General features: G+C 42.6%; 1 protein-coding gene across 5 annotated transcripts in view; it reads left to right on the top strand.

Annotated features, from left to right (window-relative positions):
- Positions 1-8106: 8106 nt before the first annotated feature.
- Positions 8107-26105, top strand: part of myt1b (myelin transcription factor 1b) — a 45765-nt gene continuing 27766 nt past the window's right edge. For 3 of the 5 annotated variants that reach the window (XM_084917529.1, XM_084917531.1, XM_084917528.1), the window contains exons 1-5: positions 8107-8146; positions 16729-16835; positions 22829-22883; positions 24604-24634; positions 25740-25802. In XM_084917529.1, the coding sequence (XP_084773655.1) occupies positions 8122-8146; positions 16729-16835; positions 22829-22883; positions 24604-24634; positions 25740-25802 (281 nt within the window). In that variant the 5' untranslated portion in view covers positions 8107-8121. Of the gene's footprint in view, positions 8147-11772; positions 11918-16728; positions 16836-22828; positions 22884-24603; positions 24635-25739; positions 25803-26105 lie in introns of those variants that run through there. The other 2 variants (XM_084917532.1, XM_084917530.1) reach the window with 2 other exon arrangements.

The following is a 26105-nucleotide window of genomic DNA, read 5'->3' as shown; positions in this document are numbered from 1 at the left end:
GGCAGACAGAAGTAAAAAAGGGTATTGAGTTGAACTTGTCAGGGCCAGGTTCTAAATCTGTGGTCCTTCCCCCGCCCTCCCTCTGTCTCTTTTTCTTCTTCTTCGTCTTCTTCTTGTAGCATTTTCTTCTCTTGCCTCATGAAACAAGCCACCTACACTTTAGGACATCTGCTAAGCTGATTTTCTGGAGCTTAGCAGCACCACAGTGGTATCAAAGAGATTAGGTGAAACAACATCCAACTCTGGCTTTGTGCTGTGTTTCAATAATGTAGCGCCGTGCAACCATGCGCAAGTGTTTGTTGTGCCTGTTTTGCCTCCAGTGCACGCTTTGCTTTGCTCGCTGGCGTGCAAGCTCGGCTGTGTATGTGTGTGGGTGTGCGTATTATGCTCAGTGTTATAGTGCCATAAGTCACAGAGCTGGTGTAATACAGTTGGATCTGGAGTGTGAGCTTTTTTTGTGTGTAAGGATTCAGACGGCATAACCAGAGAGCTGCTTCAGAGGATCTCTCAAGTCTTTGTTTTTGAGCCAAGCCCATTATCACTGGAGAAAAATCATTTCCATAAAATAAACTGGTGTTTGGCTGTGCTGGAAATACACTAAATGTTAGGACTTACTATTGCCTTGCGAGGCCTTACACTAATGCATACTTGTATTTTCCTTTTTCTCACGTAGATATGCACCACATATGTGTTCACTTGGTGTTCTCCTGCCATACATTTGGTAATGAAAGGGGTGCTTTATGAAGCAAAGTAACTATACTGAACTGAATTATGCATGCATGATGGCTAACGTGTGTGGATAGTTACTAAGTAGTAACTATACACACGTAATTAAGTAGTGAAATGTAATAATGTAATTTATCCCTCTGGGTTTAGGGTTTAAATAATTGCTGCAGAGTCAGCCTACTGTGCATTATGTGTGTGTGTGTGTGTGTGTGTGTGTGTGTGTGTGTGTGTGTGTGTGTGTGTGTGTGTGTGTGTGTGTGTGTGTGTGTGTGTGTGAGAGAGAGAGAGAGAGACCATGGTTGCATGCTTTCTTTTTATTCCTTATGTGTGAGACAGAGATCAAGAAAGGGAGTTCTCAATTAGTTTTTTTCTTTCTCTCTAGCAGCTTTCACTTTTTTGTGTTCACTAACTAGAGAAAAAAGAGTGGAGAGGGGAAAAGAGGGAGCGGGAGGGAGAAGGAGGGGGTGAAAGAAGAAAAGAGAGCAAGCCAAAGAGCGTCGGGTGCTGTGTCAGTCTGATATTTTCCGTAGTGACAGCTGGGCCCAGAAGCTCAGACCCTTTTCTTCTGGCACACAAAGCCCATTAAGTATGCCACTCGCTCAATGGCCCCCACAGCCTCCAAATTGCTCCAAGCTCCTCCCTAAAGTGTGGCAGCCTTTGTCATTGTAATCAGGCCTTGTTTTTGAAGTGCTGCCTGTATTTACCGCTGCTCGGGCTGCATATTTGCCAAGCCTGCTGCCGCTGCTGCTGCCCGGTCTGAGAGGGGGTGAGAAACTGTACGTGGAGAGGGCTAAAAGACAGGGAGGGAAAGATAAGAGATGGAAAGCTGGAGAGAGAAAAAGAGGAGATGGAAGCAGTTTGTCGACATGAGTAGAGAGAGGATGAAAGGATGGGAGGGGTCAAGTGTGGAGAGAAGGTGCGGTGACTCCAGATGGAGAAAGAGAAGTGAAGAAATCAGCCTGGAGAGGCCTGGAAGAATTTGACTTATCGACTTTGGAGGGTGACAAGGGGTCAGGCGGGCAACCTCAGCGGGGGCACAGAGTGTAGGACGCAGGGGGGGGGGGAGTGTGCTGGGATGCTAGTCTGTACCACTGGACTGACAAGGAGGGGGGTGGAAGGGGAGGGCTTATTTACAACTCTGATGCTGCATTGTGGCTCAAGCTCACTTTAAGATATTCATATTCAAGTCAGAGAAAGAGAGAAAAAGTCCTGCAGTGTAGATTTGTGTAAGTGACAGGCAACGTGACAGAGCGGTACAGAGGACAGACAGAGGAGCAGACGACGCAGAGGAGCTGAACGACGTGATGCCTTTTGGCAGAGCTGCCCCCCACTCCCACCCACCCCATGGGGAGGCTCAGGCTGCGGATGGGGTTGGGTACGCAGGGGAGGGGTCTCTAGAGATGACGGTCATCAGAAGTGGCATCCAGACCCAACTTTGTCTGTCTCTTGGCCTTTTCCTTTCACTCTGAGTGTATGTGTGTGCACGCCTGTTACAAATTCATAACTCCCACAAAAGACAGAGGAAGGAGAAGGGGAATCTGTGAGTAATGAAGAGCTACAGGCAGCTTGTGTCTTCATCATGCTACAACAGCATATATTTTGACTGCATATGAGTTGATTATGGTAGAGAATTGGTTCACAGTTTTAGAGCTAAGTGCACATTCGAGGTGTAGATTAAAATGGATGTTACTTGCTATCATCTAGAGCTCACAAAACGTCTGATATAGATATGTCATTCTATGTCAAACATCTGACCTCTTACAGATTGTTGTGGATTGGATAAGCAGATGGATGGATGAAAGGAAACAGTGATGTAAATGTATGATTATTCATACACAGTATTTGAATTGACGTTGTTTCCAATTTTCAGCGCTGCATTTCACAAATGAGGGCCACTCTGCATCATTTTTTTGTATTAGGTCTTGTTTAAAACAATAAAAAATAAAAATGGTAAATGTCAATGAGCATATACACAGATATAGATGTATCTGTGATATGCTCACTAACACTTGGCTTACCCATGCTTGAAACTTACCCGTTAAGCTTCGAGCACGACAGTGAACTTAACTATGCATGTGGTTTCAACCAGCCACAAGACTTAAGAAATCAGGGAGCACTTTGACTCCTTCTCCTCAGTGTTTCTCCTCAGGATTTCCTTTATAAAATATCATCAGTTTCTCAGATAATGAGGTCAGTGTACGTACAAGTAACAGATGTTCAGGTTTCAGACGGCTCTCTACATCCAGTCTTCAGGCAGTCTTTACTCTTGGATCTGTATGATGTGTGTGTGGTCTACATCCACCTGCTATTGACATGTTCCGATTAGGAGGGACAGCCAATCAGAGGTAAGGTGGATTACAGAGAGGGGTACAGTGTTCCAGTCAGAGGTTGAACTGAAAGCCTGCAATAAGGATTGTTCCGAACTATGGCGCATTCAAAGTTACCTAAACAGTGTTAAAAAATAAATGTATGGAGCTGGGAATTAGCAGCATATCTTTATGTAGTTTATTATATTGTGACTTGTATCTTATCATGGGCTATTATGGCACATAATGGTCTTTTTATTTTACTCTTTTTGTATACAGCGCTTTCTAAATGTTTGTCTGTGACATGTGTTTAATAAATAAACTTTACTTGCTTACACCTGAGAACCATGGGAACGCCAACTCTGTTTCAAAATGTGAATATTTTAAGACTGTTTGTGCATCTATATCACTTTGTCACATATCCACAATACATAAAAACAAGGAAATTCAGAAGCAGTCTAACATCTATAAGATTTTACACTATACGCTAGTCTAATGGCAACTATGATTTGATTTTATCCACCAGTTGAATTGCTAAGGCTTAGCTGTCATGATACGCACTTCCATTGTAAGTGATGTTGGACATAGTCCTCATGTCACCAAAAATACATGAGATAGTTTAGGCAAAAGTAACATGGCTCTCTGTTTGTATCAGCTTTTCTTTTGCTCAGCAGGAACAAATAATGGGGAAACACAAAAAGGAAACTACTTAAAGCAGACCTGAAACTATTAAGGGAAATCAAAACATATTTACTATTTTGATTGATCTATAGTTCAGTCTTCAAAAGCTGTGAAGAATACCAAAACCCTGCTTTCAAAGACATCACCTTGGATTTCTACTTTATTTTCCCTCAGTCCGTTTAACATTTAACAAAACAAAGTGGGGGTCTTTACATCTTAGATGTGGAGTTCTTGCACAGCCTGTACATGTAGTGCCCATTTCTCCATCAGCAATTCTGTTTTCAGATAAAGTCCTGCTGTGATCTTCTCCATGACAAACATCGTCTTAACCCTTTCTCTCAGTGCTTTTTTTTTTGGGGGGGGGTGTTATGGTTTTAGCTGAAAGATAGCAAATCTTTGCTTTCCTACAAGCAGCAGAAGAGATCTGACTGGATGATTTTATTTAGTTAATCTGCTGATTAATTAACAATGCAAATACTCATTATTTGCAGCCTTCTTATTTCATTAAAAAATTTGAAGTCATGTCTATCAGAAGATATTTCAGTATGGGTGTGTTATTATTTTAGACCAGCCTGAAAAAAGTGAAGCTGTCCTTTAGCAAAACACTGCTGGGTGGACATTTAAAATCATGGATTTCTCAGAAACCCAAGCACTAGTGGCTTATCTGTATCTAATGAAAGCTGACAGATATGGGTATGATAAAGATGCATGCATGTTAGAGAGAAAGAAGAAGCAAGGTTGGGGGTATGACAGTAAGAGAGGGGTTGGAGGGAGGGGGCATGTAGGAAAATAAAGTCGTCATGTTATGAATCTGATTGTTGTCACAAGAGTGGACTCTGGTGTCCATCTGTGCACGAAACCAGGATGTGTTTCTGTGTCAAAGTGAGCGTGCGTCTAGTTGCTATTTTTTAAAAAAAGAAATAAAGCTCTTTATTTTCCTTAACAAATTATTCACATCGTTCACATCATTTGTTACTTCAAACACAAATTTGCTCGTTTATCAAAGAGAAAAACTTTTTCCCTTCCGGTGGAGCACTGACCCTTATGTCTTTCCACCAGCGCAGCCCAAAGTTGTTCCAAATCGAGATGCTGAATAATGATAATGAAAGCGTAGGAGTGAACATTTAAGAGGACTTTTGAATAACGATGATGATGAAGATGGAGTGAAATTTCCATTAATTAACTCACGGGAGTCATTTTCTCAACAATGTTCTGTTTCCTGCTCGTCCCTGTGTGTGTTTCTGTGTGTATTTGTTTAAACTTTATTGTCACTGGTGTCTCTAGGACAGCTGGAGGCTATGTCAGAGTTCAGCTGCTTGTTATACAGAGCAGAGAATGAGAGGAGAGAGGGTTGGGGGTGGGGTGGTATGGTGTGGGGAGGAGTGTTCGCATTCATTTGTGTGCGTTTGCATATGCCTGTGAATGTGTAGTGTTTGTGTGTGTGTGTGTGTCTCTGTGTGTACGTGAGTGTGTCTGTGCGTGTTTAGTCCTATCTGGGTAGTGGAACAGAAGGGTGAAGGGGGGTGAATAGTGAAGTTAATGGGCTAATGAGAGCACCGTGCTTAGGAAGAATACAAGAGGCTGTCTGGCATGGCCAGATAAAAAAAACTTGCAGAGGCATTAGTGGAGACCCAGCAGTCCTCCTTAACGGCGACACGTTCTTTGTCCACGCACACCAAAAGCCACTTTAATAAGCAGTGAATTCATTATAGATGTGTTTCTCTCGTTTTTTGGAGCCATAAAAGCAAAGAGATGGAGAGTGAAGGGATGTGGAGAGCAGATGTGTAAACTAGAAAACCACATCCAGCTTTTTAGGAGCATTAGTTTCAGTTTAATGTTTAGATATGGTTAGCTTTGTTGTTCACTCGATGATAAGAATAAACATGAAAACTACACTTCAGTTAAAGGCTGTGTCGGTCAGATATTTGTTGACAGCATTTAGAACCACACTTCCGTGCACATTCAAGTAAGTTTAGCTCAGATGCGCACGGCTAAAACTAAAATTCATCTAGTTAGTTTCATTTCATTCAATGTTTAGTTCAGTAATCAGAGTTTGGGCTCAAATAAGCGGCTTAAGTTGATTTTGTTTTATTTGATCTAGTTGGACTTCTTAGTTTTAAGTAATTTTTAAGTAAGCGCTTTAGTTTAGTTTAGTTTAGTTTAGTTTAGTTTAAGCCCCGTGGCAGCATGTAGAGCTTGTACCACACCTTTTACCTTATGTCAGCTGGAACAGGTTACAGTCCCTCTGCAACCCCATTTAAATAAGCCTCCAACAGTCTGTTTAAGGGCATTTGCAGCAGCTGTTTCAGTTAGGTTTAGTTTAGCTTCATTTAATTTAATCTGTTGGAGTTTAGTTTTGGTTGACACAAGTTGAGTTGAGTTTAGCGTACACAGTTGTTGTCAGCTGTTCAGATTTGTCTGTTTGTTTTGTAATTCAGTTACGTTTTATTTGAATATCTTTAGTCTTCAGTGTTGAAAATTCAGGCTTTATGAAGCAAGATAAGGGATTTTTCTTTGGGTCAAGAGGAATGCATTTTGTGCAGATTTGTTACATTTGTTACTGTACAAACGGGCTAGGAGCGAGCTTTGTGAATTTAGTTTTGTTTTCTTTCATTCTGTCTTTCATTTTCTATTTTCCAGCTTGGTGAAACAATTATTGACTTGTTCTAATAATTCCTTTTTTATGATGAAGACTGGAAATTTGACTGTAGTCAGACTGTTAATTTACTGTGCTGTCACAGCTTAGTTTAGTTTGGGGGGATTTTAAAAGTTTTTCCAAGTCATCCAAGTTCTTTTTATTTTTGTTTAATTTAGCAGCATTGATTCTTCTAATAATGTATACAGGTAGTTTAGCTTGGTTTAGTCACTTACATCTACTGTGCTTACACAGAAAGGGAAAGTTGAATTCAGTGTAGTTTAGTTTATTTATTGTGACCATTCAAGTTTAGAAGTGAGTCAAGCAAATGTGGGGTTACTCTAGTAACATATAGTTATTTGCTAGCGAAGCTTATACTCTAGTTAAGGATAATGAAATTTAGTTTAATTCACTTCAATTGAGTAAAAATGTATCTGAGTTCAGTATTCAAGCTTTATCTCAGGCTTGTGAAAAATAATTAAGTTGAGTATTTTTAGTTTAGTTTATTTTTTTATAATTTAGTTTAGCAACAAATATTGTCAATATAAAAAAATACAATATGTAAGCTACATAGTGTATTTGTGTTTAAAAAAAATATTTTAATTTAGATTAAGAGTTTTGTTTAGTGTAGTTTGTTTCGTTTCAGTGCATTTATTAGTGAGCAGTGATTCATTTATTTAAACTCGTAGAGGATGAAGGGAGGCTAAACCGAATCTGAGATGAGCTGGTTTTACATTAACACTACAAATTTCAAAGTGTAGACAAGCACACGCCTCCATGAAAGGAGAGGATATTGTTTGGCAATGTGCAACTCTCTTCAACAAACAATAGCAATAAGCAATCAGAACATTAAATGTACATGAAAAGGCTGTAGAATGTGTTGAGGTTGCTTTACCCCCCATTACATCTTGGAGAGATGGGGATGGGGGTAATGGGAGCAAGCAATGGGAGAGCTCATTATCTGGCAGACCATCTGCTATTGGGAGGGAGGAACTGTCTGTCTGTCCCAGACACAGACGCTCTGAATAGGCCTGGAGTTCCAGTGAAAATGCTCCTCTAACTTCCCTAAATTAGCTGTACATCTGGTACATTTGGTCACACGTGATGAGGGAGGCTGGTGGAAACTGACCAATCATGTTTAAAAAAAAAAAAAAAGTAGAGAAAAGAAAAGAGATGTTGCTAACATAAGCAGAATGTAGAAAAATATACCTTGCTTTAATTCCATGTTTGTTTACAGCTAGATTCATCATTCTGCAGCTCGGTTCTGCTTCATTACGTGTCCATGCAGTTGTCCACGAGTTTGTGGTGGACTTGTGAGATATTTGTGATCTAATCCCGCGAAGCTCTTTGTGCAACACGTTTGAATCTATGTTTGATGTCTGTGGAAGTTTTCAGTGCAGCAGCATGTGCAGGTTGATGTAAATGAAGCAGATGAGAGTTTATGTGCATTCAGTCAGATCGCTGGGGGAGCGTGAGTGTGAGAAGTTGCCCGGCGCAGCAGATGCTCTTTGTTGCTGTTGTTCGGGTTATTGTTGTTGAAAGCTGACACTGAAGGGGCGGGATAGGCTCCAGCTCTTGGCAGCAGGAGGGCAGCTTTCCTTCCTATTGGCTCCCGCGCGTGTCGGTCAGTGGTCTGTCACCGCCCCTCGTCAGTCCGTCGGGAAGTTGAAGTAAAGTTTGAGTAACTTTGTTAGGCTGAAGTAAACTTGCCAGCAGCACTTGACGGCCGCTGTGGGACTTTTCAGAGGGACCGAGAGAAGGAGCACCGCAGAGATGAAGCTGTGCCGCACTTTTCTAGGTTCGTATCGCTCACTTTTTTAAACTGTAGAGGAGCAACTTTGAAACGTAGTGTTTAAACTTTGTGTCTCGGCATCTCCATCTCTCTTTAGAATCATTGTGCTGACGCAGATATAAGCAGACAGTCAACAGACACGCTCCGGAACTTTGTTTTAAAAAGTTGCAGCAGCTCTGTTAGCGTCCAAGAAATAAATAAATAGAAAATTTAAAAAACAACAACAACAAAAATCCCTTTAGAGACATTGTGACCATCGCTGTACTGAATTAAAAGACGCTTACAGCTCTGTCTGGTTACACCAGTTGTAACTTCAAAACTTCTCCGCGGGGCAAACTCATCGCATGCAAGCATTTCGAAATAAACTTAAGAAATGTAAACTTGAGTTCTGAGCACACAGCAGAGATAAACTCCAGCCTCTTCGGATAAAAACTGGCCAGACAAAGGACAGTTGGTCCCTGGGGGACCGTGTGGCCCCGGTACCATGGGGACACTGCCAAAGCTGCAGGCTTATTAAAAAGTTTTTTTTTCTTTCTCTCTCTCGGAGTGTGTGTGTGTGTGTTTAGTCTCTCGGCTTGTTCCATCTGTCGAGGGACTATAGGGGCCTCCCCCGGTCCCATCCTAAGCGCTCACTCAGCTGCTGCCCCCATGTAATATTTATACTGGCTGCCTGCACTCCGCACAATATAGCCACCATACAAGAGCTATAGTGCTGCAGGCCTCTGCCATCTGCATCTGCAGACAGACTTTAGAACAACAGAGGAACAAGTTTTCCCAGCTCGTGCACCGGCTGCTCGATTACTCACACTCAGCCTTCAGAAGAAAGTTTTTGTTTTCAGTTTTCATTTCTTCAAAATAATAGCCACAAGGGGCGACCGATTACAAATGTTAAACTGTGCCAACATAGGCTTATACAAAGTGACACGGTGTATTTTACTTTTTCTTTCCGAATGAGGTGAGTTTACCCGTGTCTTACCCTTCAAAATAAAAGGCAAGAACAAGTGAATGGCTCGATATTGTAAAGTTTTCAAACGTATACATTAAATAGGTTTAGATCTGTCCATTCATGAAAGTGATATTTATTTTAGTTATTTATTTATTTATTATATTTTTTTATGGGGGGGCGGGGGGGGGGGGTGCAGTTTGGGGTGAGTATGGAAAATAGTTTTATATATATTTATATATGTTTTCAAAGTAAAAACGTAAATAGATCGACTATAAATACGAGTCATTAGATATTTAAATTAAAGACAGTTTAATTTTCAGAGCTTGGACTTATAAAAGCTGCATTCTGCTTTGTTTATTTCAGTTTATATAAAGGATGAAATGATTGTACTTTATTTTGTCAATGTCTCCGTTCAAAAAATAAATAAAATGCAGTAGCGATATGATAAAGTTTTTAGACCTTTAAATGGAATAAACATTAGTTTTGGATATTCATTTTCATAGATTTGGCATTCCGTTTTGTCTGTATTAGTTTATAACGAAGGCAAATATGGTTCAAGTTTTATCCTTCAAAATAAAAGCCACAACAGTAAAAAAAAACAACAACAACAAAAACCCACCCACTTGGTACTCTTGTGACAGTGTGTTCAACAGTATTGCATAAAGTTTACATGTAAGCATTCATATTATTAGTGTAAAATGATTTTACTTGAAACCATAAGATTTACCTTTTAAAATAAAATGTGAAAAACTGACAAGTTTGAAGAAACGTTATCGATGATTGGGACAAATGGAGCAATATTCCCTATTTTTAAAGGTGAAATATTATCATTTTAAAAATAGGACCTTTGTTTGATGCCATTAAAGTTAGCTGATGGCAGATAGTTAGTGTCAACAGTGGGCAGACAAACGCTTTTGTTGCCTCAACAATGAGCTGTAGTAGATATTGTTTGCCAGAGCTGTCCACGGTTCTGAGCACGCACAGAATCTCTGGAGCAGCACTTTGGAGCTGTCCGCAGTGCTGATAGCAGCGAGCGATTGTGATTTGAGATTTGAGGCCTTTTCTCTCTTCTCTTTTACCGCCAGAAACCCTCCGTGTGTCTCTAGTTCACACCTGACCTACAGGCCTCAACTTTGCGACACCGGTCCACCCTGTGCTGGATCATGGCCCGGGATATTTCCTATCCCCCCCTCTCTTTTGTTTATTGGGTTGTCGATGGCGTTGTTGTGAATCCCTTCTCTCTCTCTGCGTGTCTCTTTCTGCACACCACTGTCTGAAATCATACTGATGGCGGCGTGCACGGCCGGTGATTGATTTCAGCTCCAATGCATAACAATGGGATTTCACAAAAAGAGCCTGCTGCAAAGAGATAAGAATTTAATAGAATTTCTGAAAGCTGAAGGTTGGGCTTTTTGAATATTCCCTACGTGCGCGGCGTGGAGACAGCAGATAAAGGATGGCATTTGTGGGGACTATTCTCAAATGGCTTGTAATGAATGGTTGTCATTTCCACTAATGGTTTCAAAACGGCAAAGCAAAAAGCATGATGTGAGCAACATTTGGGAGTGAGTCCAAGTTGCTCTGTTAAGACCGGCTGTTTGTTGTTCGGAGCTGCGGCGGTCAGCCTGAAAACGATGAGCAGATCAGGAAGTGAGAGTGATTAGTTGTCTTAGTAAACTCCTGCTTCTCTTTTTATTCAAACCGATATCACAGTTCAGTCCTTTCGTCGCCTCCCCTGAGCATAAATATTTTTTATGCTCGGGGGAGACATATAATCTCCCTCTTTGCCTATATGTCGTTAACCCCCACCCCCTTCTTCCCATACGGAGGAGTTATCAGATGCTGTCAGCGCTGCGCGCATATCCAGACTCTGCTACTACATCAATTCACGGTCCTCGACTAAAAAAAGTCCCCCTGAATGAATTATTGGACGGTACCACTTTCCGGGGTGCGTTGGGGGTGGTGAAGGATTACAGTAATGCTTTTGGGGGACATCAAGAACTTGTCAGCGGGTGAAATGTATAAAACATGAGCTAATTCTGGTGTCTAATATTGTGTTGGAGCCCAGAGGCGTAGAGATGCTTCACCAACGATTACACGCTGATAATGGTGTTTATGGGATGTTTGGAGAAATGGAAACTTTATTTTCATATGTGGGAAATGGCGCGCAGTTAGAGTCAAATCTGGTTTAAAGTTGTACGTTTCGCTGGCTTGAGAGATGCTTAGGAGAGAGGAAGGACGAAAGTCAGGGAGGGGTGTGTGTGTGTGTGTGTGTGCACATATGCCCATTGAGTTAGTGTGTAGTAAGAGGGGACTTCAAGCCCTGCCCATCTGATGCTGGAGGTTTTACTACAGCTTCCGTGATGTCATGGCAAAGGGCGGAGGGAGGAGTTGAAAGGGGCGGGTGGGGAGTTGAGAGGGGATGGGATGGATGGAGGGAGGAAGGGAAGGGTGGAGGGAGGGGGTGGTACAATGGCTCATGAGGGAAAGGTAAGTCAATATTACGTTTTTTCTCCCCTCCTCGCTGACAAAGGCAAATGAAGCCATGTTTTTTGCTTACAAACAAGTAACATCTTAACGCCCGGATACGGAGCCGTGCGCCGATGCGCTGCGCAGGAGAGGCCGGTGCAACCTTCAGCTCGCTCTTCTTATTTATCACATCTGGACGTTTGGAACGGGATAGACGATTGCTTTTTACAAGAAAAAAACAAACACAGAGAGCTTTTACTCGGGATATCGTGTCTCTTTAAAGAAAACTACTTGGCCTGCAACTCTGAAAAGAGAGCGAGAACGCGGCGCCGAAACCACAGAGGAAATATTATCGGATACAGGTAATCAGAAATGTTTTGAGTGTTTAGATCTGTGATGATTCATCTGGAATTACCCAGCCTTTGTGCGTGACTTTGACTCTGTGTGATATTTAAAAGCATCCCCCCACAGCGCGATTTAGCACCGGTTTAGTGTTGATGTCACATTTTTATATTTCCTAATTCCCCGGTGTGGATTAAAACTTACCCACAGCTGCGATCTCCCCACAGTTTGACCTGATTTTTTTCCTTCTTTTTTCCATTTATTTACGTTGTCAGCTGCTATTAGTATTTTCCGCTCGGGATGGAGATGAAGCTATATTTTAGCCCCTTCCATGCTGCGTGTGTTTACACCGGCGCCGTGTAATAAGTGGGAATAAACCAACTATGGCGCTTTCTCGGAACCTCAGTTGATGCGTGCACTTCTCTGCCACTCTGCCCGTGTCGAATAGTTCATCATCAGAGTGTGGGGCTTGAAGAAGACACACTCAGTACGATGCTCCATCCTCTGCTCCGTCCTCTAGTTTCACCTTCCTGTCTCCAGGAATAAATTTGCTCGTTTACTGTACCACGTCCCACCCTTTCTAGTAAATTGAGATATGTGTGCAGAGTTTGTATTATTAGAAAGGTAGAGCAGCAGGAGTCCTGCGTGTGTTTGTGTGTGGACAGATGGATGGAGTGAGTGTGATTGCGAGAAAGAGAGAAAGGCAAAGGGAAGGATGGAGGGAGGGGTTGACCATTTGATCCTCTGCAGCAAAAAACAGAGATGCTCTCTTCAAATGTCAGCCGCCTTTAGTAGTGCGCAGATGAAAAAAAAAAAGTCCTCAGAAGCGCACTGAAAATAGACGCCGGGGAGGGGAGCCTCGAGTGGCACGTTTCACTGGATCTTTTCGGACTGTGGCACGGTGCAGAAAGCGAGCCCGTGCGTCTGTGCTGTTGTTGTTTTTTTCTTGTTTTTTATCCCTCACACCCCCCACTCCCTTCTCTTGCTCACCCCACCTTCTTGCCTTGCTTAGATGGCCGCGTGATGTGTGCGCCTCGCGGCTTGTCAAAGCACCCGCGTCCTAAGATGGAGGAAAGAGATGGGGCTGCCGATGATGGTGATACACAGAGTGTTATGTCACCCGCTCTTTAAGTTTCTCCCCACTCCTCTGTAGCAGTAGTAACCTCAGAAGAGAGTGGGAGAAACTTGAGCTGCCCGTCAGGAAAGCTTTCGGCGTTACTTTGCTTCCTGGTTTTCGCCGTTGGAAACGCGGACTTTAAACGGCAGAATGTCTCCGCTGCTTTTAAATATCTGCGGCTTTAAAATAGTTTTTACAATCTTCCACTGGAGTTGGTTAAAGCTCATTTAAATGCATGGAAAAAGCATCCGCAGGCCTATTGTTTGGCTTAATGTAGAATAAATACCGAGCCACACATGTAACGCATCCTAGGCAGAAAAGATAAGATAAAAAAAACCTATTGTTTTCCTTCTGTTTACGTTTCCAGTGAAATGTAGCCTAGTTTTGGAGGGGGATTACCGAATTAGGTTATTGGTGCCTTATGCTGCTACAGCAGCGTATAGAGCTGCGTGTAGCAGCCTCTGATATGACCTGCTCCTGTGTGTGTGTGTGTGTGTTTGTAGTTACTGTGATAGGAGGAAACCTCGCTATTTATGAAGGGTTGAATAGGCGATGGTGAGGACAGCAGGTGCCGGAGGAGGGAGCGCAATAAACGCACTAGAGGAGCAGCTGGGGCCAAATTGCACCCTCGTCATTCAAAGCCTATCAGAAATCTAAGCAATACAAGCAAAGGTCAGGGTTGGCCCTGGCTTTCAGTAGAGAGGAAGCATTTCAACTGAAAGGCTGGAAATAATGAATTTCATGCCCTGCATTGAAATGGGAAATAAATAAAAAAGAAAAGTGAAAATTAATTAAAAAAGCAAGACAAAAGTGCACAGATTCTGCGAGAGAGGAACGCAACTTGGAGAAGTGTTTGGAAAACGGAGAGGTACAGATTTTCAGGTGTGCGGCTTAGTTTAGTCTTAGAAGCAGCGGTTTGTGTCATTTTCTCAGAGGTCAAGGTGACCCTCAGGGGAGCTCCCCCTCCTAAAAGCTGGTTGCCATGGTGCTGTTGCCTTTCCATCCAATCCCCATCACTAAACTGATAGTAGCATCTTGCAAGCTGCCCCTCTTTTAGTCACCTTTCCTGTTTAATTTGCCCTTCAAGCTAGGATCTTTAAATCACAAATTTTCTTTTCACACCTGCCTCATAATCTGGAAACTCTCCTTTCTTTTGTGCTTTGACACAAAGAAACCAACAGAGTAACATGAAACCACCCCGCCCGTGCACAACTTTTGATTTCTCGCTCCCGTCTGCTCAGCTCGCTGTAATCACACTAAGTTGTCTCTAAATCCTGCTTAACAGGGGGCCAGGGGTGTACAGCTGGCCCCAGCGCTGTACACACACTAATGCTGTTACAGACAGTTCACCCTGGTATTTAATCTAACTATGGATTTAGACCTCTTTGCTCTATTGTCCCAGTACAGTAAGCCGCAGTCCTGTAATGGTATTACTTGAGCCTAAACTTTGTTTTCAGGTAAAAGGTTTTCTTTTTTGGATCAGGTATTGATTCTTATCATTTATTTGCTTTCTGTGCAGATAACTGGCAAATCTGCCCCTCAATAACAAAAAAAACCCAAGCTAAAAACCCATTCATTTTGCATTCACTCCCACCTACCGTCTCACTTCTGATTAACCAAACGTCCCCGGTGAATGGCTAATTGTCTCATACTCCTCCAACTTTTGCTGTAAAATAATGAGCTGTGAGTCTTTTAGGTGGAGAAAGAGCAGCATGTGATCAAAGAATCAGAGAGAGCAGATCCTGAGCACGCGAGGTTCAAATTAGTTTTCTAATTTCCTTTTTTTTGTTCTAAATTTAACACAAGATGCCAAAGAAGGGTTAATTCTGACACCTCTTTCTGTGATGAATCGCTTCAGCTTTGGTTCCAGCTGTATTTTCTCTGTGTGTGTGTGTGTGTGTGTGTGTGCAGCACGAGGTCAGGACTAAGCAGAGTGAACGGGGGGCTGCTGACACACGGCCCCAGGCTATGTGTCCTAATAGAGTGCTGTTATATGTTTGGCATTTAGGAAGGGCTCTCAGCTCCTTGGCCCCAAAACTAACAATACAGGATGGATGCTCACTTCACTTCACTTTAAAAGGAGGGAGAAAGACCAGAGAGGAAGCAAAATAGGCATGGGAGTTTGCCTACTTGTGTGTGTATGTGTTTGTGTGGAGATAGCTGAGACAGAGATAGAGATGCAGACCTAAAGTATTGCTGCTGTAATCACTTTTTCACTCTGGGGTGGGGTGGGGTGGGGTGGTGGTGAAAGTTGATAAACAAGCATTTTGTAAATGGCTGAGCTTTGGTGTGTCAGGGTGTGTGTGTGTGTGTGTGTTGGGAAAGGGGAGGGGGTGTTCAAGGGGTCTGCTTCAGGACCCCTTGGATGCGGACATACAGCCTTTTGTTGTCTCGTCCACCATTGCTCTCACTGCTTTTAGTGCGCCACTCTCACTCATGGGTTCACGCACAGGACAGTCAAGCATGGAAATAAAGAATAAAAAAACTTAAGAGAAATGAAAAGGTAGGGATGTAGTCAATAAAGGCCGAGGATTTGTTCAGAGAGCTTTAGGTTTTGTTGCCTCAGAAGACTGCTGCAGGATATTTGAAAGAGCTGCATTAGTTATTTAAAAAGATTCTATCTTGAATTCCCACCACAGATTCTGAGTTCTGGGCATGATTGCTCTCAAGCACCACTGCAGCTTCCATTTACATTTTCAACAGAGTGGCCCAAATGCCTGGTCATACAGTCAGTCTAAGCTGAAGGACGCTTTCTCTTTCAGAGTGTTCTGTGTAACCAAGGTGAAAGCTAAAGGTTATATATATATATGTATACATAAATATATGTGTGTGTCTATCTCAAAAAGGATCAGATTTCACTCTACCAGCTCAGCAGTGCTTGAAAACCGAGTGGGAGAAAGAGACAGAGCTGAAGCGACACGAGTTGCAAAGTTCAGCCTTGAGCACTCCCAGAAAAAAGAAAAATCTACACTTTATTTCCCCAAACTACGTCTCTGTTTTGTATTTAACACCTGCACTGGCATCGCTATGAGCACAAAGGGATTTGTAATACTGTGTTTGTCTCAGGCCGTCATCACAAAGATAAACTGAAGAGCTATTACCTTGATGAAAAAAGAGTGAGGGGGGGAGGAAGAAGAGCGGTTTGATTTATGTGCGATTCATTATATGCTAGCCATTCTTCAACCTCTCTCCCCTGACATTGCTCCCCAGCACCACCACCATCACCACTACCACCACCCCGTTTCTTCATATATACGCTCCCTGAAAAACTTGATAAAAATGCACAAATTTGATTGATTCTAATAGTAGACTGACAGGGATCCCAGCTGGGGCACTTAACTGTGCCTCGGTGTGTGTGTGTGTGTGTGTGTGTGTGTGTGTGTGTGTGTGTGTGTGTGTGTGTGTGTGTGTGTGTGTGTGTGTGTGTGTGTGTGTGCGCATGCGCCCACGAGATGCATACATACTTGTCTTTTAGTTAATAAAGGATCGTCTGCAGCACGCTTGAGTGCCCCAACCTTCCCTCAAAGTAAAACCCCCACCCTCTTCTCTCTTCCTTTAACCACACACTGCCCATCTACTGGCGCTGATGATTTCTCATGACAACTCTCTCTCTTTTTCCCTTCTTTTTCTTTCTCCCAAATCTGTCCCCTCTCCTAACCCATCCCTTTCTCTTGCCCCACCTCTTGCTCTTGTTTCTTCCTTTTCTACCAACAGAAAATGAGTTTCGGGGCGAGCTGGTGAACCAGCGGTGGACACGAGGCGAGAGGACCAGCAGCCGCTGTCAGGCCTCCCAGAGACTGCAGAGCCGTCGACCAATCATGGTGAGTGACAACACAGCCCCCTTGTACATCCCCACCCGCTTCATCACTCGCCACCACACCCCTTTCCAATCTGATTCTGCTTCCTGGGCATTTCCCTCCAATCCCCAACTCAGCAGGGGAAAGTCAAAAAGGGTGGAGGCAGATGGAGCAGAGGGCAATAAAGCAGGCTATGTATGTGTGTGTGTGTGTGTGTGTGTGTGTGTGTGTGTGTGTGTGTGTGTGTGTGTGTGTGTGTGTGTGTGTGTGTGTCTTAGGGTGCAGGGTATTTTAGACAGCCATGCAGGACAGAAAAAACATGAATCAAACAGCACATCAAATCTCCCGCTTGGCCCTGCCCATCTTTTGCCTCGGCCCCACTCAGCTTAGTTAAGCTCAGCGTGGCACAGCTCAGCGTTTTCCTGCTACTGCTGAGTTCACTTCACAGGGTTTTTTTTCCTATTGAAACACAATAAAAAAAGAAACTCAAAAGGATGTCCTTGAGCTGCTCATACTTTTTTTAAGTGCATGATATTCTGCCTTATCAGCAGAGGAGAAAAATGCTCCCTTCCACCAACACCTCTTTTCTTCTCTTTAACCTGCTCTGCCGTGTCTAAAACTTCTGACCTGCTTTGCCATCCTTTCAAGGAGGTTTCTCCATTCTGAAAACAACAGTCTGACAGTCCTCTCTGAGATTTTCAGACACAGCCCAAATAAATTCCGGCAAGGACTCCCATTCTCAAAGCAACTCTGAACAAGGAAGGGACTAAAACGTTTACATTTTGAAACTGATAGCCACTGTGACATCACCGATGGGTTTTGGACCTGCTGTCGTAGTTTCCTGGAGCCAGAGGTAAATGAATTTGGACGAGAGGTTGCAGTTATTAGCTAGAAAGCCTGGTTTGAAAGCAGCATCTATCTGTGTGACTGAAAAGCACAGACCCACACGTGAAGCAAAACTGTTGCTATTAATTTCTTATTTTGCACAGAGCCCCCTTCCCGATTTCTTATTCTTTCTGTCGCACGTATATTTTAGATCATCAAACAAGTGAATACAAATCGCAGTTTTTATATCCCGATTTAATTTATTAATGGAAGAAAGCTATCCAAACCTTCCTGGTGCTGTGTGGAAAAGCGATTGCCCCCTAAACCTAATAACTGGTTGGGCCACCCTTGACAGCAAAAACTGCACTCAAGCATCTGCGCTAACTGGCAATTGTCTTTCACTCCACTGTGGAGAAATTTTGGAGTGCTCTTCTTTGATGCCAAGGCATCTCAATTGGATTTAAGGCCAGACCTTGACTTGACCACCTCTTAACCTTTTTTTTTTGCAATTCAGAGGTGGACTTGCTGTGTATTTTGGATTGTTGCTCTACTGCATAAGTCAGGTGTACTTGAGCTTCAGGGCAGACTTTAGAATTTTCTGGTAGAGAGCAGAATTCATGGTTCTATCAATTATGGCAAATCACAGCGGTTCTGAATCAGCAAAACAGCCTCACAGCATCATACTACCACCACCATGTTTGACTGTTGGCATAATGTTCTTCTTATGAAATGCTGACACAAGCCTTCAATAAGATCATGTTATCAGTTATAGGGGACATTAGTCACTGATATTGCATTTGCTTTGACCCCAGGTGCTCCTGCAGCTCAGCACTTTGTCTTGCTGCCGTTTTGTCCTTTTGAAAAACTCCCGAGTCTCTTTAAAGCCCCTTTTTGTGCTCCTAGTAATTTTCTGCTTTGGAAGCTCTTTTGAAAAAGATGCTTTTGAAATAATTTTTACCTTAACTGGGTTTTAGTCTTTGAGGGGAAATACCTAGAAAATGTCATAATTCTAAGAATTCTACTTTCATCATTAAGACCAACTTTTAGTTTTTTCTTTGCACTGCAAATAAGAGCGACAATTAGATGGAACGAGATGGAAGAGAGTTTGAAGGAGAGAGGAGCGGGGGTTGTTTCCCCCTGGGCCCAGTAAAAGTAGTTTTGCTTCCCCCCTGATGGCTAGGGTTCATCTAAAGTGATGACTTTTATTGATTTGGTTTGATTTCTGCTACTGAAGGAGTGACAGAGAGGAGGAGAAGAGAGATGTGCTGCTTTCAAACACTACATCACGTGAAGAGGCCTCTGCCACTTATGATACCTTCTTATTGTCTTTTTTGACTTGCAGTAGAGATAGATGAAACAGACTGAGCATTAGCACCGAAAAGATGTTTAGTTACAAACCTTGAAATCACTCGAGGATGACTCACACTGTAAATGGCAAACCTTTGACAGCAGCTGACCCATTATGCAGTCACACATGCTCAGTCTTCTCGCGTGCTCCTTCCTCCCTGAATCATTAAAGTGAAGCTGTCAAGGGGCTCGACGTGCGACGGTCCAACATGGAGGCCGTGCAGAGGGAACTGTAGGCCCGCCTCTAATTGGCAGCTTCAGGTGATTTTTGGAGATGTCAGTCTTCTCTGTCAGTTGCAAACGCTTTCCTCCAACTCCTCTCCCTGTGTCGCAACCCCCCACCTTAACCCCCTCCTTTCCTCATCTACTCTTGTAAACCTGAAAATGAATAAAAGAGTCATTTATGTGCACCAGGGGACAGAGGATGACCTTCTCTCTGAAGTCATTGCCCCCAGCCAGCCATTTACATAGAGCTGTCAGAATGCAGAGCTGAGCTGAGGTCCTCCTGCACACAAAGAAGGACATAATTGATAATGTATAACACAGCCTGTAGGGAAGAGCCTTCCTCCTCCTCTTCCTCCACCTCTTCTTTTCTCCTTCTTCTGCTGCCACATTTCATCATTTCATACTAGTTAAACCCCACATCACACACGCGCGCATATTGCCGCACACTCACAGCCTGACACACTATCTCCTTCTTTTTCATTCTCTGCCTTTCTCTGTTGTGCATAAGACATTGCTGGTACTGTGTAGGTCCACCTACATAGGTGCAATGTTCAAGGAGTCTAATTAAAAGAAAGCAAGGTAAAGGACAAGTTTTGAACATACCTTTAAAAAGGACCTTTTGAAAATGATTATAAAAATCAGGTGAATGCTTGCCTGGCTGCATCTGGATTCATTTGCAGTGACTTTGTGTTCATACAAATTTAATGAGCTGGAATTGAGAAAAAGGACAGGAAAGAGGGGAGAGCTCAGATGTGCTTACCTATTTAAATGTGCGTAGCTATGGTTACACAAACATGAAAGCAATGGGAGCCCTTTTCAGTCCAGGTTTTGATTCATCCAATGCCTATCAATATAGGGAGGAGGGAAAGGAAAGAGGGGGGAGAACTACAGGGGTAAGAGAATAGTATATCATCTTTTCATGAAGGAGGAATGTGTAGTTCAGTCTCATATGCACATATTCTGTATCGCATCTTCACAGACATCTTCTTTCCTTTCCAATAAAACCCAGTCACATAAAACATAGATCACATAGATCTGTTTTCATATGTTAGCCTTTGATTCTTTGATGCATCTACTAAATCTCTTAATCACATTTAAATATAACTTTACCTTTTGTAACTGTGAAAATCTAAATTGATTTAGAGGTTAAACATTTATTAGAAAGCTCTTTTTGCGTTTCATGTCTTCTATTTTTTCTCCAAATCGCTGCCTTGCAAACTGTCTGGCCACTCTGCTTCACTGGTAGAAAAAGTAATCATATCATATTGGTTAAGTAAAAGTAGCAATAAGAGCTGAAACGAGGAATTGATTTTTCAATTAGCCTCGTTGTTCAAAGGAAAAGGAGTCTGCAGCTGTTTTGATGACTGATTAATCTTTTCAGTCAATTTTCAAGCCAAATCAATTTCTTGTCATGTATGTTAGCAAACTTGGGTGTGGATAAATAAACAATTTTAGTTTGACAGTTGGGGCTTTGGGAAAGCCATTTAATTAAATTGTAGGTATGGGTGTTAATATTACAAGGTTATATGCTGTATCAGTAATAAAATCTAAAATACCAACAAGAAAAAGTTGTGTTCATACAAGTATACAAGCTGGTTATTATAAGCAAAATATATTTCTGCTCTACCACTTTTCTCTTTGAGGTATCGTACTATATGTCTTAACTTTTAGCTATTTTATCTCTTTAGCCATTACTTCTACCTAATATTTACATTCATTTTCAGATTCACTTATCTATTACTTTTACTTTTTTATTTAAAATACTGAGCTAAAGTTTTTAATGTTTAAGCTTGAGGGCTCACCTGGTTATTACATTTTCTCAGCACATGCTGTTTAGCTGTTTAGCTGTTTTAATATTTGACATTCATTGCTATTGATAATATTAATTTGTGCTTAATATTTCAAATTAGACAAGCCATTCCACATTTTTTCTAAATCTAGTGGGGTTAGATGAACAGTATTCTAACAAGTGCAGACAATTGAGTGTAAGGAAATGGATTTGAGCTATATGCAGGCAGGCACACACTTGTGTAGGCTAAAAGAGCATACACACATGACCGAGAAGTCATTACTGCACACTCATCCGCTCCTCTTCCCACACAGCACTGAGAGTGGAGCACAGAAGGAGTCAACTGCTCCCTTCAGGCAGGGCACAAAGCTGGTGCTTGTTGCATGACTTCTACACTAAGCGCTTGATCAAAAGAGCTGAAGCCAGAGTGGCAAGAGACAGTCTGTGTGTGTGTGTGTGTGCATGTGTGTGTGTGAGGGAGCGAGAGGGAGAGAGAGAGAGAAGCATAGGGCAAGGCAAGGCAGTGGATGCTCACAGAGGAAGGGAGGGGCTTGTGCCTGCACCTGTACCTCCGGCCAAACACTAAACATTAATGAATGAAGTGCACCCTCTTCGGGAGACAGGGGGAAAGAAAAGCCCTTAACAAAAACAACAACAGCGTGTTTCATCCTCCTCTCATCCCTCTTTCCCTCCTTCTTTTCATAAGTAGTCTATTAGCAGGAAAGGGACATTGCCAAATAGAGAGAGGAGGAGAAAAAGACTACAAGAAACAGGGACCCCGTGTTTGAATCCCACTGTGGCTCTGCCAACTTGACTATAGAGAAGCAACAAAGCAGCTAAGTGGCTGGGCATGAAGAGGGGAGTACAGGCAACCAGGGGGATAAAAGGGTGGTAGACGAGCATAGGATGGAGGAAGAGTGAGACAGAAAAAGGGGTAGACCTGCGATTAAAAAAAAAAAATCTACCCAGAGTCCAGTAATCAAAGCTAATGGCTCCATTGTGTCTAAAAAGCATCTGATAGCTTTAGAGTGCATTGGGAGCAGTGTTCAGTGTGGAGAGGTAATGCTGAGGAGGTGTGGTCAGTGTGTGTGTGTGAGGTAGCAGGGTTAACACCTGCTCCTTTGTGCCTTAAAAGCTGAGCCAGGAGTTAGTGGCAGACCCAGCACACACACACACACACACACACACACAGACACACACACACACACACACATACAAGTCCTCTTCTTAAAAGGGTTATTACAGTGGCTTTCTGGCTGCCTGTGTGTTTTTGCTTTATTATTATATTCAGCATAGTTATGATTGTCAGTCCCTTTGCTTACAGGGGCCATGGCCCCTCTGCGTTCACCGCCTGTTGCCTCTCTACAGACTACAATCATGAGCACCACTCAGATGCAGGAAATTACAGGGGGAGTGATAAGAGGTGTGTGAGGGGTGAGGGTGGGGAGGGAGCTAAAAAGTAGCTTGAACAACCAAGTTTGTTTTTTCTTTCTACACCATGCTACCCTTATAGTAGCCTAAACGAGACTGATGTTGGCTCTAGTGGGTTTTAAGGTTTTTAAAGCATACTAAATGAGTGAGGTCGGGCGAGCAAAGGAGAATTAAAGATATGATCATCTCTTTGTGTCAGAGCTACCTTTGGTGTGTTTTAATGGGAACTTCCTGAGCGTGGGTTATTATAGTCGTTGTTTTGAAGGAAGACAAGTGCAATTAGCTCTAGATGTGTGGTGGAAAATAGTGAGAGCATTGAGAAATTACCTCTGATGGTTTCTTTCCCCCTCTCCTTCTCTTCTTTGCTCTCTCTGCTCGTGCTTTCTCCTTTTCTTCACAGATGAGCGTAGAGGGTGACGATAAGCGAACTCGCACTCGGTCCAAGGGAATCAGAGGTGAGTGTCAGTCACTCAGGCCCAGTCTGCAACAGTTACATTTACAAACACTCCTTCACAGCCAAGCATCTCTTCTGCTTTTTGACAAGCGCGTGGGTTCGTGGACTCAGAATGTATGTTTGTCTGTACACATAAACATGAGTGACAAAGACGGTGAATAAAAAGAGGCCTCTGCGTGTCTTTACTCAGCAGTATGTACACACACTGCTCTCCAACATCAGAGCTTCTCTGTAGTATTGGATGTAACACGTAACACGTGGAAATGTCTGCCTCAATATTAGCAAAGGCTAATTTGCTCCTCTAAGTAAATCTGTACATGTATGTGGCTACTGATTCCTCAAGTCTCTGCAACTCTGCTTTAAGGATGAACACCGTTCTCCCAAAACATATTTGGTGCTGTAATAACGGTGTTGCAGAGGGCTGTCTTAACACATTGCTCCAAATCCTACCATAGGTGTTCAATTATGTCGACATCTGATAAGACCAGAGCACGATTCTAATCATTTTCATCCTCATTATAAACCATTCAAGTTGAGCCCTCATACCCAATGTATGACCCTTCTCTCTAAGGGCACAAACGAATGAAAGGAAACCTTGTGGCTTTATGTGTACGTGCTAATGCCCACTGAACAGATCAGTAATATCGATGCATCACTTTTGAGTCATAACTCCTAGAATATCACAAAAACCACAGCCCTTGCTACTCCATATTTTTTTAGTCCACATGTACGTATGGCTGTGTGTTTATGTGTACAAACACATGTAAATTTAATGTGCACTTGAATGAATGTGTAAATATCCATATTGATATGTGTGAGTTCCTTGGTGTGTTTGCATTTGCACGTGTGTTTGATGTTTAGAAACAAGACAGCAAAGCAACAGTTCACAGGGTGTTCAGAAGGCATCCAGTCATTCCAACTGCATGATGAAAGACTGAGAAACTACGATGTTGCATGCGCGCATGCACACACACACACACACACACACACACACAAACAAAAAAACTTGTGTGTGTATGCATGTGTGCATGTGTCTTAGTGCTCTTAGTGTATCTTGATACCCAGGCTATTTCTGACATGTGATTAATGCATGTGATATTGGAGGCCAAACTGAATTCTCCAGGATCCTATTGTTTTTTCATTTTGGCTTCAAATGAAAATAGGATATTTCTCCAAAAACTCGTTCTATCGCTCAACTCCCAATCGATGCCCACAGCCGGCAAGTGTGCGCGTGCTCTATGGGAGCAGAGCTTGATTTATGTTTTGAAGGCAATTACTATAAGTTGGCCCTGAATGAAGTGCTGTTTTCTCCTGATGAAGGCAGTTTTCCTTTTAATTTCTTTTCCCCAATTATGGTAACTAAAGTGTAACAATTAATCATGTTTTATTGCTGAAGTCTGCATATAACTGTCACTTTTTCTGAACGGTGCTGTGCAGTTTGGCTGATTTAGCCTTTCTGTTTGTGTGTGCGTGCCTTTTTTATGCAGCATGTTTGCTTTACTCTTGTTTGTTTTACATGTAGATGTGTATGTGTGAACCCAGGAGCATGTAGGTGTGTTGTAGGATTTTTCGGCATGTGTGTGTGTCTAAGCCTCTATGAGGAATCCTTCTGGGATTCGTATGCATTTGTGATTTATTGATCTGAGTTTCTTTTAGCAGCGCGGCGTTCTGAGCAGTTGTTCACCTTTGTTCTCTCTCCCCATGACCCCCCCCCCTTTCAGTTCCTATTGAGCTTGTAGGACAAGAGCTGAGGTAAGGAAACACCTTCATCTTTGTGCAAATCCCTTTCATAAAGTTCTTTTATATATCCCGCCAAACCCCCACCTCGTATCTCCCCCACCTTGGCACTCATACACTCACTAACGCTGCGTCTTTAGATGACGCTGTATATTATTCTTTTCCTATTACTCATTATCAGCACTTCTCAGTTCGTGGTCAGTGCCTCCAACAGGCTGCTATTGATTTCTTGCAGCCTTTTGCTGTTTCCTGCTATGAACACATACAGTACATCCAATGAAAAAGGTGTACGATCTTTTTGCAGTCTGATCAAAGGATGCAGCACAAGAAGAGAGGACTGTGAAGGGCTATTATTTAGTTTTTTCTCCCGCCCTTAGCTCCTCTCCATAGTTTCCCACTCAGGGACCAGCTTTCAGGGTCCACAAAAGCCAGTCATCGCCCTTCCTTGCCCTCCTTCCAAATGATTTTTTCATCCTCTCTCATTTTGTCACACTTCACCTCTGAGCATTGATCTCTACTCAGCACTCCAAAAAAATACTTGAGGTTTTTGGATTAAGAAAAAAAAAAGAGGCCAGAGAGTGGCTGATTTAAAATGCAAATGCAGCATTTTTTAATAAGTGAAATTAATAATAAGGATAATTGGAGTAATAAAGGGCAATTGCTGGGGGAAGTTAATGAGAATCGAAATGAGCCATCCTGAGGGGTCATAGCAACCTGAATCAAAGGAGAGAGAGAGAAAGAAAATAGAGTGAGCGAGAACTGATGATGATGACTGGTGAAGAGAGCAGAGCAGGGGAAATTACAGCAGGCCTCGGCTGATCCTTATCTCTCACAGTAACAGGATATAGGCCAGGGTTGATGTATGACAGAGAATATTATGTTTTCTCCTGCATGATGCCACCTGCATTCATGCATTATGTGTGTCTGGTAGAAGAGTGGGGACACGTGCGTTTGTGTGACACATGCGCTCAGATTGCATGTCTGTGCTTCACTTTATTTTGTTTGTCTTAATTGACCTTTTCTTTTTTATTTACTGCCTGTGTTTATCATTGCTACTGCACAGGGACTAAAATGCACCCGTGCCTTAAACATATCTCTAACCTCCATCCATCCCATCCAGCTGCCCCACCCCTGGATGCAATGGCTCTGGCCATATCAGTGGGAGATACTCACGACACAGAAGGTAGGGCAGATTAAAACCCCACCCTCTGTCTCTCTGTCCTTTGTCTCAGTCTTGTCTGTCCTCTCTGTTCTCTGTCCCATATCATCTGCTTTGTGCTTTTATTCGGTATTACTCGCTGTAATACTGAGCGTTAGACGAGAACATCAATACTACTTTTATATCTGTGCGCTAATTATGAAGCTCAAGCCAGCAGCTGGATTTCTAGCTTAGCATAAAGAATACAGATGAAATGTAAAAAAAAAAAAAAATTATTAAAAAAGCATAAAGAACAGAATTGAGTGAAATAGCTAGGTTCTAACTATA

This window comes from Perissodus microlepis, chromosome 20, assembly GCF_051167445.1.
Source record: "Perissodus microlepis isolate ML-2025 ecotype Zambia chromosome 20, ASM5116744v1, whole genome shotgun sequence".
NCBI classification, from domain to species: Eukaryota; Metazoa; Chordata; class Actinopteri; order Cichliformes; family Cichlidae; genus Perissodus; species Perissodus microlepis.
This window is presented reverse-complemented; position numbering and strand designations above follow the sequence as displayed.